A 19,885-nucleotide genomic window follows, 5' to 3' on the forward strand; every position below is an offset into this window, starting at 1 on the left:
AAAAAAAAAAAAGAGAAATATTGCTCGAATCTCGACGCCACTTCAATCTTCGTTAAGTGAGTTCCAATAGAGTAATCGCTTGTTTCTGCGATTAAGTGAGATTCAATTGGGTGGCTCGATATTTTCCACGACGAATTCCATTCGATTAGTCGAATGCAGAGCGATCCAAAAAAAATCGAGCAATCGAGTCGTCACATGCACTTTGAACAATTGGGACAGCGTTGAATTTATATTTCCTTTTTTTTTTTTTTTTGTTAGACGTATCACGGGTTATAATTACGATATTAATTCGTCTGAGCGGTCGGATTAGATTCCATTGATTATCCACAGATGTTTTATTCCCTCTAATTAATCCATAATTACGCTGTGCCCATTGTTCGTACCTTCTCATGAATCGTGAAAGCATACCTCCTCTCTATAGAAACTGTGAACGCTGTGCAGCAAGCCACCGATTAAAAGCCATTCCGACGATCGTTCTAATTTCCATTTCTAATTAGAACCTACTTAACGCAACGCATCCTCCGACAGAAGCAATTTATTTCTGCAACTACTTAATCCGTTTTTTAAGTTGCAACGAGAGAAACGTTTGCACGCCACACGTTTCCACGTTACGATCGTTAATTAAGTTAAAACTGATGATAAATTATCTTCCTTCGTTAAACTACTTTATCCACTCGGAAAATAGAAAATAAAAATTTCTTCGACAGAATACGTTCAATTCCTCGTATATTTCGAAAATATATTAAAAATTCTCACCGTCCTTTGCGCGAACAATTTATCCCATTATAGATGCGGAATCGTTAAGAATCGTTTCCTATTCGCAGTGCACGAGTCAGGCGCCGATCTCAGCCGAACATTGCCGATCGATCGGCGCGGTTGCGCGGCAGGTTTGAATTTTTCAGCGTCGCCGCCGAAAAGCCTTAAATTATCGATCCAGTTGGAGGGGGCGGGTCTCGCGGACGGGTTACTTTGATTATTAAACGCGTCTACATGACCCACTATTTCCGCCCGATATCAGCCTTCTCTTATTATTATTCCATTTGCCCGCGGTGGCCGGCGCAAATGTAATTTTGCCCGAGACCATCCTAAAGTCGTAATGACATTAGCCCGCCACGGCTCTTTTCTAGCATCCGTTCTTGCCCGCGGCCATACGAATACTCGACTCGTGCACGCGTTTTAATCTCGCTCCGCTTCGGGATTTTCTTTCGAGAACCAGGCTTTTCGCGTATACCGCTGATAAAACTATTAGGAGAGTAGAAAAAGGTGGTTTTCGTTCGGTGGTGGTGGGTAAAGAACGACAGTTTAAAAGGCAGAGGGAAACTGTATCCTCTTACAAACTGTAACTTATGCCCTGGAATCTCGTTCGAGGACGTGACCTGGCGGCGCAACGCGCGTGAAATTCCTGAATACCGAGGCTACTCGGGCTACTCCGTGGTCGCAGGGGTTGCAACCCTTGCGGTCGACCGGTTAAGTCTCTGCCCGTGAGCGCGGTGAATGGAATTAAATATGCCTGATATATTTAGGGCGTTGAATTTCGTCGCGAGAAAATGTAGCAGTTGGCGAAACGATCGTGACTGATCTTGTATAATCTGACTCTTGCGCGGGATCGATATTTTCCTTTCGTCGAGACTACTTTACTCCTATTAATCCTTCAATCTCGAGTAATTTTATATGTTTACGGAAATTCCACATTATCCGCTACAATTCAGTATCCATTTTAAATCGATTCTTCTTTCCATTCGATGTTATTAAATCCTCCGAGCTTATACAATCGTAACAAAAGTCATCCTCGTTTCCTCTTATTGCCTAATTCGATGCAATAAACGATAAAAAGAATCCACAAGGAACCTCGTCCTACACTCGTCTAGAATCGAGCGAAATGCTGCGAGAAGCAACGAACGGTCGGCAAGGGTTAAACGTGGGACGGCCGCTTCCTGCGTTATCACCACCGCCGTGGAAAGGTCCGCGGTGATAAACGTGTTCTCGGCGCATGTACGCGCCGTATTTAACATTTTATTCCCCGCCAGAAGCAGTTTTCCACGATACGGGTAATGCGATAAATTATTCCGCGTCCCCCGCTTATCTCCTCCTCCTCCTTTTCGCCTTTCTCCTCCTCGTTTCCTCTTCCCCTTTCTTCCACCCGTCTTGCTCTCGTTTAACGTCGCCTCGGTTATTTGGCGCGCGCGTGAGAAAATGTCGGGGCGGTGGAGAGTTGGCGCGTGGAAAAACAAGTGGCACGGTTTCGATTAACCAAACGGTGTTGACGATGATCGATCCTGTTTCCGCATCGTTTCACGGGTCAAGTGGACCAAGTGTGGATCTTATAATCTCGAATGTACGATTTTGATATTGGAATCGAAATGCGTTATTATTTCGTGTTTCGCACGGTGGTGGTGAGGAAGGGGTGGGATTTCTATATCCCCATTGTTATAATTGCATCGCGTGGGCGATCCAGATTCTCGAACGGATTAATTATTATTTGTGCGAGTGTGTATGGAGAGGTAAAAAGATGCCTTGGAGGCAGGAAATGGACACAACGTTAATTCAACGTTGTTGCGGTGTTTGTAGATAATATTGTTTATTTATAGACACACGTTGTATCCTTTACCGATGATTCAATTTTTCCACGGTTCATTAGTTATTTAACGGAACAGAACAGAAATAACGGCCCGAGGTGTTGTTATAATTAATTAGACACAATACGGAGCGGGGAAATAATGCGGGTTTTCGCGTTTTATTTAAAATCCTCCCCTCCAACATGGAATGGCAACTTTTATATATTTTATATATTATACACCGTCTCTGTAGAAGTAGCAGCGTGATTTGCACGATTTAAATTTGAATTAGACGTTGCTAATCGTCAAGTTAATCCGAGAACGTGTGTGAATAAATGTTTGATAAATAAATCTTCGATCAAATCTCGCCCCCTTTATTCCCGTCCATCAAAATTTCGATTTGCAATATAAACATCGAAAACGGATCGTTTTCCCTCGTTGAAACGCGTGACTTCTTCTTCTTTTTTTTTTTTTTTTTTCCATGATCGACCGATCTTTTCTATTTATGCGCTTCCAAGTGGCCACTCGAAAAAGTAGCTAGCTAGTTCTCGAGTGTTCGCGCCTTCGTCGAGGGTCCGTTTCCTGTGTTCGAGAACTTAAAGAACCGTTCTGAAGGAGGCGCTCTCTCGAAAGACCAAACACTTATGGTCACGAATAATCCACGAAATATCCACGAGGAGTGAGTTTAACTTTGGAAAATATCGTTATAGGAAATTCAATTTATCAAGCATAATCCAGACTAAATCTAACTCGATTGAATGAAACGTCGTCCATCGATAGATTGAAGAAAATGCTTTACGTACAAATTGCAAAATTAATCCTCTACAAAGGCACCATGTTTCTAACTATTCCTCTTTGTAAATAAGAAGTAGCACAGTAGTTACCACCTAAAAAGAAGATAAGATTGCACCAATGAACAACCAACGGGATTATTCTCTTCGTTATCTGCTTTCTTTCATCATCATCTACGCTTCTTCGCGAGCGAAACTAAAACTTTACGCTGAATTTTATAATTTAGTTCGAGTATCTCTCCGGAAATGAAACCGACGGAAGGGGCTTTCGTACAAAATTCTAAATATAACAAGTCGCCAGACACCCCCTCAAAGGTGAAGTTTCTCGACGGCTTCTAAATAAAAATTTCATCCAAGTAACGACATCTCTCGATCATCCACCTTGCCGATGCAAAAGTGTGTACGCATTCGCGGTTGTAATATCGCCCCATCGATGCATTTACAATCCCTGAAAAATGTATACATCGATATTAACAAGCGTTTCGTCCATCTCGAGGATAAAAAGGAGGAGGAAGGGAGAGAGGAATGGAAAGAGAAAAGCGATCGGAAAATCGAGGAGGTCGAGGCGAGAAGAGGAGGCAGATTCGAGGATGGGGAGGGAAAGCTATTAGTGTCGAGCGAATTAAAACGAGTTGGCGAAGAACGTCAAAGTTCTACGGGTGGGCTTTCTCGATGGAAAACTTTCGAGTTCGCGTCCGCTGACCCGGACACGGATTTCTCACGGTAAATGACAAAGGAACAAAAGAATATTCTCGTCCATTTCTTTCTTTGTTTCTTTTTTTTTTTTCTCTTCATTCTTTTTTTTCCCTTTTTTTTTCTTTTTTTTCTTTCTTTTTTTTTTTTTTTTTTACAAAACAAACGTGTTTACTTCTCTTACTGGTTCTTTGCTGAAATGGAAAGTGGCAATTAATTTAATAATCACGTAACGGATCGCGAATACAATATATATGTGTGTGTGTGTGTGTGTATACGTGATACATACATACATACATACATACATACATATATATTGCTCGATCCGATGAGCGTATTTACAATACGATACAATACAATCGATAATAAATCCGCAAGTTTTTTTTTTCTTTTTAGAGAGAGGCCGAGATATCTTTCCCCCCCTCGGTATGACCAGCAGTACATGGTGTCCGGCCACTTTGATGTGCTCGAAAAGTGTGCGTGAATTATTTACAACGTTAGATTATACACAGTATTTACAAGGAGGATCATCCACTTACAAACTAATAAGCGTTTGGCGACCGTTGCTTTTTCCAAAAAAGACAGTCGTGAATCTTAGGAACGAGGTGTGTGTGTGCGTGTGTGTGTGTGTATGCGCGTTGTACGTGTACATGTTTGTGTATAATATGTCTAAAAGACGCGTCTCCTCTCTTCGCTCTCTCATTCTCTCCTCGACGCGCGCTTCTTATTCTTTATCTCTCTCTCTCTCTCTCTCTCTCTCTGTCACAATTTTCACGTTAATTCGTGAAATTAAATCTCTCTTTTCTCCCTGGCTAACGAATTGACAAACGGACACGACGAAGGAAGGAAGGAGTGAAGAACGACGGGCGTCGTCGTCCCGAGATTGGAGGAGGAGAGAGAGAAAAAAAAATATATAAAGATTTATTAAAATATAATGTATAAAGATATTAGTACGAAATGGAGGGCCTCGCCTCGCTCGGGATTCGGAGCACGCACGGACCCGCGTATCGTTCTCGTCTCTTCTCTCATCATCGGGAGGAGGGGGATGTGGAACGGTTTTCGACGAATCCTCGATACTCCTCGAGCTCGATCGGAATCGTTTTTTTTTTTCTCTCTATCTATGGAAAAATATAAAATTCCTGCCTCGAAGGAGGGGGAGGAGGGAGAAGGCTCGATCGTTAAGATAAACGAACTTGTTTGATCTTGGGGAAATAGAGATTAATTTCGAATCAAATATTCCGCTGTTTTCCTTTTCTTTTTTTAGAAATATGCGTGTCTTTCCTCTCTCTCTCTCTCTCTCTCTCTCTCTCTCTCTTTTTTCTCGGTTCAACGAGATGGATTACGTTTCGCGCCAAGAGATTTGTTACGCTCGGTACAAGAAATAGGAATCCTCGATATTAATCCATCCCGCGTTATGCTCGTGTTCGAGAAAAATAGAAAATCTAGAATAGAAATTTTCGGGGAGAAATGATTGGAGGACGATTCCGTGGATGACGAAACAGACGGTTTATATCAAATAGGAAAGGAAAGGGAATATATCGCGAATTTTTTTCGTTCGTCTTTCGAATAATAATAATAAATGCGTCAAAAGCGTCTTCCAATCATTTCGAGAAAATAAAAAAAATAGGAGGAGAGACAAACATCGCAACATCGCCGCCGTATAAATTCACGAGTTAAACGAAAATACGTATATCACATGCTTGTTTAAAAGAAAAAAAAAAAAAAGAAAAAGGGAACGAAATCGGTCGATCCTGTTCTCTCGTCATTTTTAATCGGATCGCAACGCGACTCGTCGAGAATCTTGCGAATCAAACGAAATCACTCGAGATTTTTGGTCGACTTGTCGACCAAATCGGTGAACGAATGGAAAATAAATATAACGATCGTTGCCAAAAGAAAAAGGGGAGGGACGAGGAGAATAGAGAGAGAGAGAGAGAGAGAAAAGGCGAAAATTGTTCGCGATCGATCGATCGAGGTGTGCGGTCGCGCACGGTGAAATCGACGACGAAGAGACGCCGCCGCCGCTCGTGCGAGGCCGGCAGAGTTATTTTTCAACCGTGATCGAAACTCTCGACGCCGCAAAAAGCCCCGGTGACGGAGGAGAATTTCGAGAGATTCGAACCCTTCTTTCCTTCCTTCCTTCCTTCCTTCCCTCCCTCCCTCCCTCGAAACAAGATACTCGAACACGAATTCGAACCGAACCCGGCGGTGATCGTGCAACAACGAACATCCACGCAAAATCTACTTCCATCCAATCGTCGTTGTGCTTTATTTCTTCTTCTTCTACTCTTCCTCCCCCCCATCATTCCAAGTTTCGCCCTAAAGAAACGACGAGAATGACGACGACAATCGAAAATCTAACGACCGTTCCCGTCGACCGTCGCGTTTACCACCGAGAAGTTTTTCTCCACTCTCTCTCTCTCTCTCTCTCTCTCTCTCTCTCTCTCTCTCTCTCTGCCCATAGCACGTAAAGAATAACGAGCGGAGGATCAGGGTATACGCGTTACGTACGTTAACGTTACGAGGAAACGAAAACAACGCAAGGCGAGTAAACCCGCCTCCCGATTTATCGTCGATCAGCATCACGGTTGTGGTATTAAACGAAAAAAGAGTTTAAGGGGAAAGGAGAGAGGGGTATCGCCTCGCGTCCCCTGGAAACCACTTTCTCGCGAGGCGATACTCTCGACGCGATAAAACCAACCCCCTCACTCCCCACCTGCACAAACGATCCTCCTCCCCCTCCCCCCCGTCCCACGTTCCGCGGCGAGCGTGACGAGAACCCGAGGGAAGATCCCTCTTCTTCGAGCCGATTCTAGTGGAAGAGCAAACAGACGGACCGGGACGAGGCCGAGTCGTCGTCGTCGTCGTCGTTCGGTCTATCGCGAGCAACGAAACTTGTACAAACACCCTTTAACGACGTACACGTACCGTCTCTCTCTCTCTCTCTCTCTCTCTCTCTCTCTCTGTCTCTCTACGCAGCAGGCTCCATCAGAGTCCAGCCGGCGGCGACTCGGCGACGAACGAGCGCGGTCGAAGAGGATCGTCGGGCCGGGATCGGCGGCGGCGACGACGACCGTCTGTACTAGACGAAGTAAGTACGAGGATTGGCCGGATGCGTCAAGACGTCGGCGGGCGGGGGGGCGGTGGGGAGCGGGGGTTCCGGTATGGTGCTGTACAGATGGCTACCCCTCGAGGAGAGGCTCGCAGGCCTCGCGCCCCCCGCGTGCAACGCGCTGTAACCCCCGTGCTGGTGGTGCTGGTGCTCGGCCCCGCTGTCCTCGTCCTCGGTCCTGCTGCTCGCCGAGCTCACGTACGTGGACTGCGTGGGCGTGGGCGTGGGCGCGTGCACCGGCGCGACCAAAACGCCAGCATTGTTGTTGTTGGCCGGCTTGGTCCACGCGTCGCCGGCCGAGGGGGCGGCCGTGTAACGCGCCGGTTTCCGATTCCGGTCGTTCACCTTCTTCTTCGTCTTGCCGTCTCGCCTCTTCCCCACCACGGAGTCGGGCATTGCGAAACGGAGCTTCTCCCAGAACCTCTTCTCGCCCCACACGACCACGGTGCACGTTTGAAGGAGTAGCTGCAACTCCGGGTCCCGGGCGGGCGCCTCGGTTGCCAACAGGACGACCACTCGCCTCTTCCTCGAGCCGGGCCTGATGTTCTCGAGGGCGGTCCTCAACGCGGCGCGGAACTCGGCGTGTTGCCACTCGTTGGCGAGGAACACGGGCGAGAATATGATGACGATCCGCCTGGCGGCCGCCGCGGCAGGCGGCACGGCCTCCTGCGCCCTGGCGGGCGGCAAATCCCGCCAGTGGAGGCAGAGCGCGAGGCCCGACTGTTCCAACTCGGCGGCCAGGAACCTGGACACGAAGTCCTCGTCCCTCTCGCTGTACACCACGTAACCGTCGTAGAGGCGGTCCCTCTCCTCGTCGGGCGGCGCGGTCATCTTGCCGAGGCGGAGGCCGTAACGGGCGTGGGCCCATAGGCGTACGTCCTGGCGGAACGCGAACGCGAGGGCGACGAACAGGGAGATGGCGATCACCGCGACCAACGCGCCCGCCAGAAGGGGGACCAGGTTGCCGCCTAGGAGAGGCAACTCCTCGATACCTCGGCTCACCGCCTCCGTGGACGGGTCCCCGCAACGCTTCATCGCCTGGGCAAGGGTCTCCACTCCGTCGCGGCAGTACATCTTCTCGGGGTCGCCGCGATGCTCGGCCAGCCAAACGCGCAGCTTCGCCGCGTTCCCGCACTCGCAGCTCCACGCGTTCCCCTCCAACGCGACCACCCTCGTGCCGTCCCCCACGCTGGGCAACGCCTCCCACGGGCGAAAGTTGACGATCCGATTGCTGTCCAACCTCAACACCTCGAGCTTCTTCATCTTCTTGAACGTGGTGTTGCCCACCGTGGCGATCGCGTTGTGGTCCAAGTACAGCTCGGACATACGCTCCAACTGGTCGAACTCGAAGCCTCGCAACTCGCGAAGCGCGTTGTCCTCGAGGTGGAGGACGCGCAACGCGCCCACTCCGTTGAACGTGAAATTGTGAATGCCCGATATCCCGCTGTTGTTCAGGTAGAGAACCTCGAGGCGGCGTTTCCCGATGAACACGTGGCTGCCCAACTCGCCCAACTCGTTCCCGTCCAGATATATCTCGGTCGCGTCCATCGGTATCCTCTCGGGGACGTGGTTGTAGCCGGCGTTCGAGCAGTCGACCACGTTGCTCGACCAGCTGTGGTCGTGGTAGCACGAGCAATTGTCGGGGCAGGTCATCTCGCAGTCGCACGCGTCGAAGTCGCAACAGTGGCACAGGGCGAAGCAGTGGGCCTCGTAACGGCACAGGAAGTCCTTCGACCGCAACGAGAGCAACGGTCTTCGGGGGGTGGCGCGCGCGTGCACCATCTCGCACGTGACCGAGTCGAGGTCCATGACACGGGGATGCTGGCGTAGACGCGTGGCCATCTCGTTGATCCTCGGCAACCATTCCATGGTGCAGTTGCACAGGATCGGGTTCTCGCCTATGTAGAATTGCGGCAACTCGAGGTGGTCGGGCACGGTTTGCAGGGATATCGCGGCAACGTCCAAACTCCTTATCTCGTTCCCGTGCAACACCACCTTCTGCAGATTCCTCTTCTGGTAGAACGTGGCCGGGGCCACCGTGCGTATCCTGTTGTTGTTGAGGAACAGGGTCTCCACGCTGTCGGGCACGTTCGCCTCCCCGATCTCCCCGATTTGGTTGTGACTCGCGTCCAGCATCTTTATGCGCAGCGTGTTCCGTACCGCGTAATAATTGCCCAGCTCGCTTATCTGATTCGCGTGTATGTCCAGCCACTCTATGCTGGGCGGAAGGTGGCTGTAATCGAACCACAGCAGCTTATTGTCGGACACGTTCAACCAGACGAGGGTCGAGAGGCTGGTGAACGCGCCTCGGATCTCCGTCAATTGGTTCCCGTCCAATCTGATGGCGCGCAGCACGGGGTTGGCCGCGAAAGCGCTCTGCTCCACGTGACGGATGTAATTGTTGGCCAGATTCAACACTTGCAACGCGGGCAGGGCGGCGAACGCCTCCCGCGACACGTTCTCCAGCCTGTTGTCGACCAACCCCAACCCGTACAACTCGCTCAGACCTGCGAACGAGTCGTTCTCGATCCGCGACACGTGGTTGTTCCCGAGATCGAGGGTCTTCAACGAGCGTAGCACGCGCACGGCGTACGGGATCTCGGTGAGATAGTTGCCCCTCAGGGACAGGTCTTGGAGCCCGGTCAGATTGTCGAACACGTGGCGATGAAGGGTTCTCACTTTGTTCGCGTCCATGAACAGTTGGTTGAGGGTGGTCAGGCCGATCGTGTGCGCCGGATCGAATCTGGCTATCCGATTGTGGGACAGGGTCAACATGTGGAGGTTGGTGAGGGAGCCGAAGCAACCGTCCGTCAACGTCTCGATCTCGTTGTGCTCGAGCTTCAGTATCTGAAGGCTGTACAATCCTTTGAACACGTGGCCGTCGATCTTGGTGAGCGCGTTGTGCGAGAGATCGAGAATCACGAGACGTACCAGCCTCGAGAACGTGTCCCTGTTCACCCAACGATTCGTCAACTCGTTGCCGCTCAGATCCAACACTTGCAACTCGTCCAGATTGTCCAACAAGCCGGGGGCCAACACCGCCAACGAGTTGTTGCTGAGTATCAGCTCTCTCAACTCCTTCGTCTTGGAGAAGAGCTCGGGCGGTAACGCGACCAGACGGTTGCTCGACACGTTGAGCGAGTGCAACGCCGTCAAACCGGCCAAAGCGTGATCACCCACGGCGTTGATCGCGTTCTCCTGTAGCTTCAACACGGTCAAGCTGCGCAGATTGGCGAGCGCTCGATCGTGAATGGTGGTCAGATCGTTGTTGCTCAGATCCAACACCTCGAGGCTGGGGGTGCACGATTCGGCCGAGTCGGAGAATCCCAGGGAGGCGATGTCCTGTAACTTGTTGCGCGTCAGATTCAACGTGGCGAGGCTCTGCACCGGGCAGAGCAGTTCGGCCGGGAGCGTCCACAGATTGTTGTCGGCCAGATCGAGGTGTTGCAGATGCGCGAGGCCGCGCAACGAATCCCTGTGAAGCTCCAAACTCATCGCCGACCAGTCACCGTTGTGCGTGATCAACGACAAGGCGCGCAAGTTGTGCGCGGACGCGAAAACCCCGCCTGGCAGATAGCGGATCTTGCAATAATCCACGCGAAGCTTCTCCAAACGGGGCAGGGGGGAGAAGAATCCGTGCGGCCCGTCTATCTGGCTCTCGAAGAACAACACGTCACTGCATTCCAAGGCCAAAGAACTGATCGAGTCCACTTGAATGGCCGAGAGATTGCCAATTAGGCTGGGCACGTTGGCGATAGTCCTAACCCTGCAGGCCAGCCCTTTTTCTCCGTCCTCTCCGTCCTTTTTCCACTCGCACCCGCTCGGTGCCTCGAGGCTGGTGATGCTGCGCCCGTGTATCGGGCCCGCGTTCAGAACCAGGGACCAGACGATCCCCAGCACAGCCGCCAAACCGACCCGTGTCGCCTCCATTCCGACCAATTGTCGTTCCTTTCCTTCACGCACGCACGCACGCATTCACGCACGCACGAGCACAGACACGGTCGAGTCGAATTCTCAACTGACTCTCCTCTCGTCGCGTGAGCCAGTCGTCGTAAGCGTTCCCGTCGTCACGCACTCATAGTCACTACTCTATCACAACACCATTTCCCGCGGTATGCTACGATTCGGAGTCGATTCTTCTTCGAGGAACGTGTGATACGACACACGCCGTTTTTCTTTCCGTTTTTTCGAGGGGGAAAAAGAAAAGAAAAAAAGAAAACAGGAATCTCGTTCGATCTCGCCGCCCCGTCGGATCTCACCACTCGACCACTAAACGAGAGAAACGATAATCCGCCTTCGTTCACCGAACGATGCTCGACAAAGGATGCTTCCGCTCCTTTTCTCTCCGAATAAACACCGATTCGGCATAACCGCTTATCGACACTGCATTCCCCCCGATCACTCTGTTGTATCTACGATACCGTGGTCCTTCGAATCCAACGCAACGCGTGACGCCTCCGTTTACAGCGGACTTCGACCCTCGTGAGAAACTACATGTGAAACGTTTACGTTACGAACGGAAGGAACGAAAGGGCGTAAAGTTGGCGCAACGACGTTCCACCGCGAACGCCGGAGAGCAACTGACTCCGAATCCGAATCCCTATTCCGTCGACGGTCACGCACCCTGCATCACTGCCAGCGTGCAGTTAACCCCCCCTACTTCTATCCCCACCATCGGCCAATTTTACCCCCACCAGGATGTATATCCCTCCAACGGTCCCGACCGAATACGAACTCACGCTATAGTAAACTCCTATAGTAACACGCTCGACAAACGCACACCACGATGCACGAGACACGAGCGGGGTAAGCGTGCTAACGTTTTGCGCCACGAGCGGCTGGCTGCCTCGTTGCGAAGATGCAACAAACCAGCTGACTGACAACACTACTTACTAGGTAAACACCAAACTGGTTCCTAGGAGCGTACGGGCGCGCATTTATCAACCGACTCCTCTCTCTCTCTCTCTCTCTCTCTTCCTCTCCATCCACCAAGGGTTCCCTCCCCCACTTTCAGGCTTCTTTCCAGCTTCGAAATCGCTTCACAGGAGTTGTCGTTGCTTAATAGGCTACGAACGCTGTCGTGTTCTTTCGCATCCGACCGGACAACCCCCTGTGATTTGTTGTTGTCTATTGCCCCACCGCTAATTTGTACGCGCGTGTCTTCCACTTCCGGAATAGGGGAAGGAGGAGTAGGTTGGTCTTTCTCGGAAGATCTTTGGACAATATCGCAAGAAAGAAACGTTGTTCTACCTGCATCGGGATCGAGATTTCGATCGAGATGTTCCAATTTGATCGAAGGAGTTTGAATCGACAGTTTATTATACTTATTTTGGAATAAATATTCCAACAAATTTTCTTTATCTCCTCATATTTCGCGAGAGGATGTGATCTTTGTTAATTCGATCATGGATTAAAGAAATATTTTTAACACTTTGCCGGTGGTACGCCGTGGAAAATATAATAAACAAATATTAGGTGGAATGGGAATCGGAGTGGAAAGGTGAGAGAATAAGGGCGGGGAGCAAAGTAATAAGAAGAAGAACAGATTCCATGGCCCTGTCTAATTAAGAAGGAGTATAGCCCGTGATAATAACGTTTCGGTGTTAATACTTTGCCTGCACAAGCTTCGTAAGCGATAAATGCTTAAAATACTCTGTCAGTGTAGCTGGTAAAAGATATTAACGGTGTCTGTTTCGACCGAAACGATCTGGAAGCATTAACACCTAGCTCTAGATTTTCTCTCCTCTCTCCTGCGATTCAGAAACTTTAACGCGTTCTAATTTCCTAACGAATGTAAACATGTATCGATACTCAACCTGCGATGCGAATGAATTGAGCACACTGTCGGAAAAACTCGTCTGACTTCTCGAATCAAAACTCTAGATTCGTGACATCGAACATTACGCGTAAACATACGTATTGTATCGTGCAATTACGAAATAAAATTATTCAATCCAAAATTCCTTTAAAATTTCTTCCTTTAAAAGAAAGAAAATCTCCAAATTCAACGGTTTGAATTTTGCGATAATATTTCTTTCGATTTGTATTCCAAACTTGAAATTTAGGGGAAACGAGAAAGTAAAATCGACGTTTCTTTCGTTCGAGGGATGGGTTTCGGGGAGGATCGAGCATACTTTTGGCGCCATCTACTCCGCGATCTTGAAACTAAGCTCGATGTTCGAAAAATTATTTCCTTTTCTTTATAATTCGATACCATTGTTTCGACTCGACTCAATTCTTTCATTATATTCTATTAATAAGATCGCAATTGTGCATCAAAGTTCATCTCACGCTTTATCGATATCGATGTTTCCACGGTCCCACGAGAAGCGGCTGGCGATGCGATAATTTCGTCATATTCGTTCCAAGAGATTACTCACACGTCACGGCCCCGCGCATGAGACGATGAATCACGCAAAGTATACCCGATGAACATGTGGGATTATAAATTCGGTGCACAGTGACAAATGGAGGCGGCCACGGTTCCGGGCGTGCAAGCTTTCCACACTTCATTACGTATTTACGAGTTGTCAAGCAGCTGATATCACCTCCTCGTGGTCAAAGATTAACAAATTGATCAATCTGGCCAAATTATTAATTCGAAATAACTTTTGAACATTTCTACTTCGATATCAAGTAATGATCTTGAAAAGAAATTAAGAATAAAAAGAATGTTTCGTTCGAACAGAAGAGAATATTCCCAGAAAAAACGAATAGTTTCTAGAGATTTCTAAAAAAATTCCTTCGTTTCGATATTAAATTCTCTCTCTCTCTCTCGTTCTGTAACGAGAAATAGAGTATCGTCCCCCAAAAATTGAAACTCTGAAGAAATGAGAATTTTTCTTTTTTTTTCTCATCGTAATATCCCGTTCATTTATTCTCGCCAAGCACCGTGTTTCAAAAAAAACCAAAAACCTCTCGAAATATTTTATCCCCAATAAAATTGCCCACTCGAAAAGCATCGCGCATTCCCAATTTCCCAATTGAAATAGAAACTCGTTCGAACGGCAACGATAACGCAACCACTGTTCAAACATTTGACTAATCGCGTTCAGACTCTCGAAAGCTCGTCACAGCAGCGAGCGACAGAAGACAGATGCATATCTAGATAACAACTTGGACGACTTATCCCCTCGATCGCAATCCTCGAATTGCAAAACGCATCGGTCAGCTGTTCGAACTCGATAACAGAATCAATTTCACCGGCAACTTGTCCAACTGTCCAATTGATTCGATCGAAATGGGGAGAGGGGGATGATCGTTTAACAGGTTGATTTTATCAACGGTGTTTGCGACCAACCGGCGGGGGTGGTTTAAAGTTTCGTTTCGATCGAGTGGAGGAGTTATTTTTCGTCGCCGTTCGTTTTATACGCGAACGGGTCACGAATTTCTCGACTCGCGCAAAGTTTCACGGGTGTTACTCGTCCGTGTCCGGATCGGTTTCGAAAAGGGGTTCCGTCTGTAACAACGGCGCGCACGATATATTAACGCATAAATCGTTACTCGTTATGGCAGCGGGTATTCGAGCTGCGAAGCAAGAACTTCATCACTAACACCGCTAACAAGACAACTAACGCACAAAGAAAACGGAATAAATTCTTGGAACGCATTCATTTTTCTTTTTTCTCTCTCTCGATTCCCTTTGCGCGAATTTACGGTTTTTATCCTCGACAAGAAGGGCGTTTCGTTGTTACATTTCCGTGTATATGGAATATTATTATTTGTGTTGTAACGTATTCTATAAACTCGACGTTTAAACGAGAGAACGGTATTATAGGGATTAAAATTCCAAAAATTCTTTCGTTCCCGTTTCGTGTGCTCGAGGAAAAAGTGGAATAGCGTATAATTCTATAGGAATTAAAATTTCATCGTCAGAAATGTTTTATTTTTCACGCGAAAAAATTAAACAGGAAATTTACGAATTTCCTGAAGATCGCCAATTTCTCCTTAACATCCAAATTAACATCTAATAATTGAATTTAATATTACAATTAAGCTTCGCTAATTTAAAATTTATTTTCCAGATTCGAGAGAAGGAGCGTAACGAGCGTGAACCAAAATTAAAACGCCATCTGATCTTCTCTTGGTTAAATACAAAAGAATCGTGTACAATAAAATTCATTCGAGACGAAAACTGGAATCGTGAATCTGGCGCAGCAACACCGTTCGATCTCGATGCATCGATCTTTTCCAAGGCGAGCACGAAACGTTCTGGACGAAATCCGCTTTGAGACAGGGAAGAAGGTCAGCGTTCCTTTCAATGGGCCACTGCTGCCTTCGATCCTATCCGTCCACGGAAGTCGTCTATCGGCCATCGTTCCACGTAAAGATTTCCGCCGGAGGAGTCGATCGATCTCCTACGATCTCCTGCGAATTTACGGCCAATCGCCCGCACTTTCACTCGCGGCTCGTCTAGGAGAGAAGGAAAACTGTATCGTGTCGTGACACAGGAAAGAAAGTATCGTCACGCTCTCGATTGCTCTTTCAAGAACAAGTTCCTGGCAATCCTACGTCGGGTGAAATTATTCGAGAATGAGTGTATTTATAAAATATACAATAAATATCCTATCGAAAGAAAGAAATTTGAGTTTTCATCTCCACAATTAAAATATTTCTACGAATAAACTTTACAAATACCCGATCAAGAATTCTCATTCGTGGGTTCAATAAATGGAACGAGGAGAAACGATTTTGCACGAAAACCTTTACTCTAACTCGATGCTTTATTTCTAATTAAGCGAACGAGCACGAGAATCGATGAAGAAGCGACCCAACAATATATCTCCAAGAAACCGATACACCGTAACTTCCATTCCCTCCAAACAAGCTGAAACAATTCAAATCATCTCCTCTCCTCCCCCAACAATATCCAATAACACGCTCATCACTAAAACAAGCACGCTTAGATAGCAAACGCACGATACTCCCAAAACAATATCTTATTCCCATTGTCCCAAGAGCGCCAACCCTATCAGCCACCCCTATCCACCCCCCTTCCAATGTATCCAACGTTACACACCGATCCTCCAACCCAACAATATATCTCCAAGAAACATACATACATACATACACACATCCGATAAGATTTCGCGGAAAGAAACGAGTTCGAAAGATCGAGGTGATCGAATTTCCCCGCGTTCGCGGCATACCAATCGCTTGCACGACACGTGGCCGACGTGTCGTCCTCCACGACACCTGAGAAACGCGCGGAGCAGATGCGATCGAGAGCCGCCGCGTGGAAGGAAGGCGACGTTTCGAAGCGAACGCAGCGGAGAGAGACTCGCAGGCGGAGCTTTCGCGCTCGAAAGACCGCCTGCAGACCGCCCCTGTGCGCTTCGTTTCATCGCCGTCAATGTTGCGTGCGCGTACGCGAATAAAACGCGCGCCTCCCGGATGACTCTCTCTCCGATCGAGGGATCGACAGGCCTCGCCGCCACCTTGTCGCGTGCAGGGAAATGTCGTCGTTTCGAGGAGACGCGCTTGGAATTTCAACCGCGTGTGGATAATCGTTAGAATCGAACCGCTACTCAGCCTGCGCTCGATTCGATAAACAATGGGATGTTTAATGTAAAAGGGAATTTCGAAAACGAATCTCTGTAAATTTAAAAAGGTTACCATAATTATATTAAATATTATTATTCAAATATAATTATATATATATATATTATATATTATATTTATTATTATTATATATATAATTATGCAAATATATGTGTAATAAGGAAGGGGGAGAGAAGATTGTTTAAAATCGGGAGGGAACGCGTTAAAATTCGCAATTCTCGGCACGCGGCCGAGGAAATTAAAGAAATTCCCGAATAAACTTCGCATTCTTCGGGGAGGAACTTCACGAAGGTGGTATTCGAACGATGCTAACCGAAATATTTTACAAGTCGCTTGCCTACACAGGCATCGTGAGAACTTGGTCGAGCCTGTCCCATCGCCGATTTCGCTAACGAGCCTCTATTTATTCGACGCGTCCCTTTTCCTCCTCTCTCTCTCTCTCTCTCTTTCTCCTCGCTCGTCTCAACACCGCTCCCAAAACTCGAGCCGCACATGGAAGGACGTCTTGCGAGGAAACGGGGCAAATATTTAACCCGAAAGAGAGAAGTTGATCGTCGTTATTTCGAGGCGCACGGGTTGGAAGTTGGCGCATAGGGTACACCGTCTAAGGCACCGTCTCTAATTCGCCGTCGTGGAAAGCCATGAATTTCACCTCGAATTCCGGGCGTCGTTCATGGATCACGCGGAGGCCGGGATATCCGGGGAGTTTCGGTGTAATTTCGTGAATACTTGGAACGCCCCAAGGTAAATATCTATCGGCTATTCCGAAGCTATTCGACGCACAAGTTCGACAACGAGCGGACTTGATCCACTTGCATCGACTTGCCAAAGGTTTATCGAAGATGCAGTATACGCTGACCGCTCGCTCCCTCGAGTCTTCCTCCATCGAACAAGTATCGCTTTTGCGATACACGGTTTATCGAGAACCGATCATTTTGTACTTGTACATTCGTATTTCGAATAACAAACCTTGACAACTCTTGTTGGACATTTGTAATCCAACAAGAAATACTCTACTAGTAGCCGGTTTTGTCAAACGAGCGTGACTCGATTATCTCGATTCGACGAGTATCGCAGCAAAATGGTATCAAAAATTTCGAAAAACAGTTCTCCTTCTTTAAAGGAGACGAAAAACTTCGAAAGCAATCTTGAGAAAGGGAATTGAATCCTTTTTTTTCTTTCTCCATCAGGTTGCCGCGAGTCGAATCGGCCATTTTGGCATTGCCCGAAGTGAAAGCAAATCGAAGGATCTTTTCACGCCGAGAATTTCGTTCGAGATCCTCCCCCTGACAATGAGGCGCGTTAAATCCAATCTGTACATCTGTGCAGATACACGCGCGCGCGGATCTACATTGGAGCTTCCTCGAGGGGTGTAGCACGAAGGGGTCCCACGTTGTCGTCCACGAATCAAAACCGATATTTCCGGGGGCGCGGGCATTGTTGCACCCCGTCGAGATGCCATTAATCCCGACACTCGGTTAGTGGCGACGAATCCTCGCAATCTCTTCCATACATTCGAAGGGAAGAGGGAGGAAAGGAGGGGTGTGTGCGTGTTACAACGTCGATCTCTATCTTGTGGTGGGACAGATATCAGAACCACGGTTGAGGAAGACTCGAGGAGCGGAATAAAGGAATATCTGGATGTAGTTTGAAGGCAAAGTTGGTTGGAAGATAGTGGCTCGAAACAATCGAGGGTTTGGAAGATAAAATGAGTGGGGATGGGAGGTGGTGGTTTTATAGCCACGATAGCGCACTTCGATCTTTACGTGTTTGTTGAATTTTTATCGCGAACATCTCCATTTTTATAGGCCGTCGATCTTAATTCTCTTCTTAGATTTATTTCGCCTCGGTTGAAGATCTCGCTTTTTACTCCTTTTTCGTCCGATCGTTCAAATTATTCCCGATAATTCCCCCGCCATTTCTATTAAATTCATTCTCTCTCGGTGTGGTTTTCGAAAGTTGGAGATCGAATTAATTCTCTATCTGCATATGGTGAACGCGCAAATATCACTGTAATTTCATAAACACACATTCGTGAGAAATCGCGTACGCGTAAAGAGCTCGTTTAAAATAATTAAACGTGCCATTCGTGTTTATCGTGGGGAGGGGGGCGTTCGTCGATCGGCTAATAAGCAGCTTTCGAGGACGTATCATTGATGACGATAACTGTCGAGCGAGATGTCGATGAAATTCATTAAAACGACCCTGATAATTTACGCGGGCATCGCGTAAATGAACGATAAAACTGCTCTGAGCGTGGTGGTTACACATCGATAATTCGTAACGTTTCCTGCTGGCTATCCGGATGGCCCACCTAGTAATCGAGCAAAATTCGTTTTCATACGGGTATCTGGTGTCTATTAATTAAATATCACTATCGTTAATCAATCCATCGTGATAAAATCGTTCCCTATTTTTTATGGGAGCGAAACAGCAATTCTCCAGTTTTTCACCCCGGCATTCATGATACGAAACACTCTCGTTTTATCTTTTCCCCCCTCTCGTAATTAATTTTTCGACAAAGAACTGCTCTCCATTTAATATTGGAAAAATTGTTTGAATAAAATGGAACAATGTTTATCTCGAATCTCTCCCGCGATCGAGATAATATTATTTAGAAAAAATTATTAAAAAAATATAATAATTTAGTAAATAAATTGAGCGGTGCAAGTAAATTTTCAATCAATCTACAATTTGTTGTAAGTTATCGATTCATTATTAATATAAATGTTAATTTTCTAGAGGGTTGAAAAAACATGTTACATTTTATGTAATTAAAAAAGAAAAAGAAAAATTGATTTGATACATAATAATTTAAATTTAAAGAACTTTAAATATCCACCTTCGAGGGTGTATATCTCTGAATAGAAATAAGCCTAATAAAAAGAATTCTGTGACATTTAAAAACTTTCCAAGCTATTTTACCCCATACACTAAACTACTCCACCCACATTTACATTACACTTTATCTCGAAACGAATGCCCACGACCCCTGACCTTAAATAACCAAACCTAATTAATTCTTCTACGTACTCGAAAACTCGACGCCGTATTCGTTCGATCAAACACATCCGCGCGACCTTTAAATAATTCGCTCCTCGAATCCAGCATACGATGTATTCAAAAAAAAAAAAAAAAAAAAAAAATTTCTGAACCGATACCAAATCATAAAT

General features: G+C 47.2%; 2 protein-coding genes and 1 long non-coding RNA gene across 5 annotated transcripts in view; 1 reads left to right on the plus strand and 2 right to left on the minus strand.

Annotated features, from left to right (window-relative positions):
- The window catches only part of LOC147657306 (uncharacterized), a 141,924-nt gene extending 126,191 nt beyond the window's left edge, over positions 1 to 15,733 (plus strand). The window contains exon 4 of the transcript XR_015292687.1: positions 15,176 to 15,733. The gene's annotated coding sequence lies outside the window, so the exon portion shown is untranslated. The remainder of the gene's footprint in view (positions 1 to 15,175) is intronic.
- The window catches only part of LOC147657307 (uncharacterized), a 173,679-nt gene that overhangs the window by 123,856 nt on the left and 29,938 nt on the right, over positions 1 to 19,885 (minus strand). The window lies entirely within an intron of this gene.
- LOC100868276 (toll-like receptor Tollo) lies at positions 6,224 to 11,727 on the minus strand. The gene has a single exon (XM_012483635.3). It carries the CDS (start codon positions 11,124 to 11,126, stop codon positions 7,122 to 7,124), a length of 4,005 nt encoding a protein of 1,334 aa, XP_012339089.3. The 5' UTR covers positions 11,127 to 11,727; the 3' UTR covers positions 6,224 to 7,121.

Source organism: Apis florea, unplaced genomic scaffold (genome assembly GCF_048593485.1).
Source record: "Apis florea isolate Af1SG1 unplaced genomic scaffold, ASM4859348v1 contig_3193_pilon, whole genome shotgun sequence".
Classification (NCBI taxonomy): domain Eukaryota; kingdom Metazoa; phylum Arthropoda; class Insecta; order Hymenoptera; family Apidae; genus Apis; species Apis florea.

Coding starts and splice junctions, on each gene's coding strand:
- LOC100868276 (XM_012483635.3), bottom strand. CDS start 11,126: ATGCGTGCGTGCGTGCGTGAAGGAAAGGAACGACAATTGGTCGGAATG.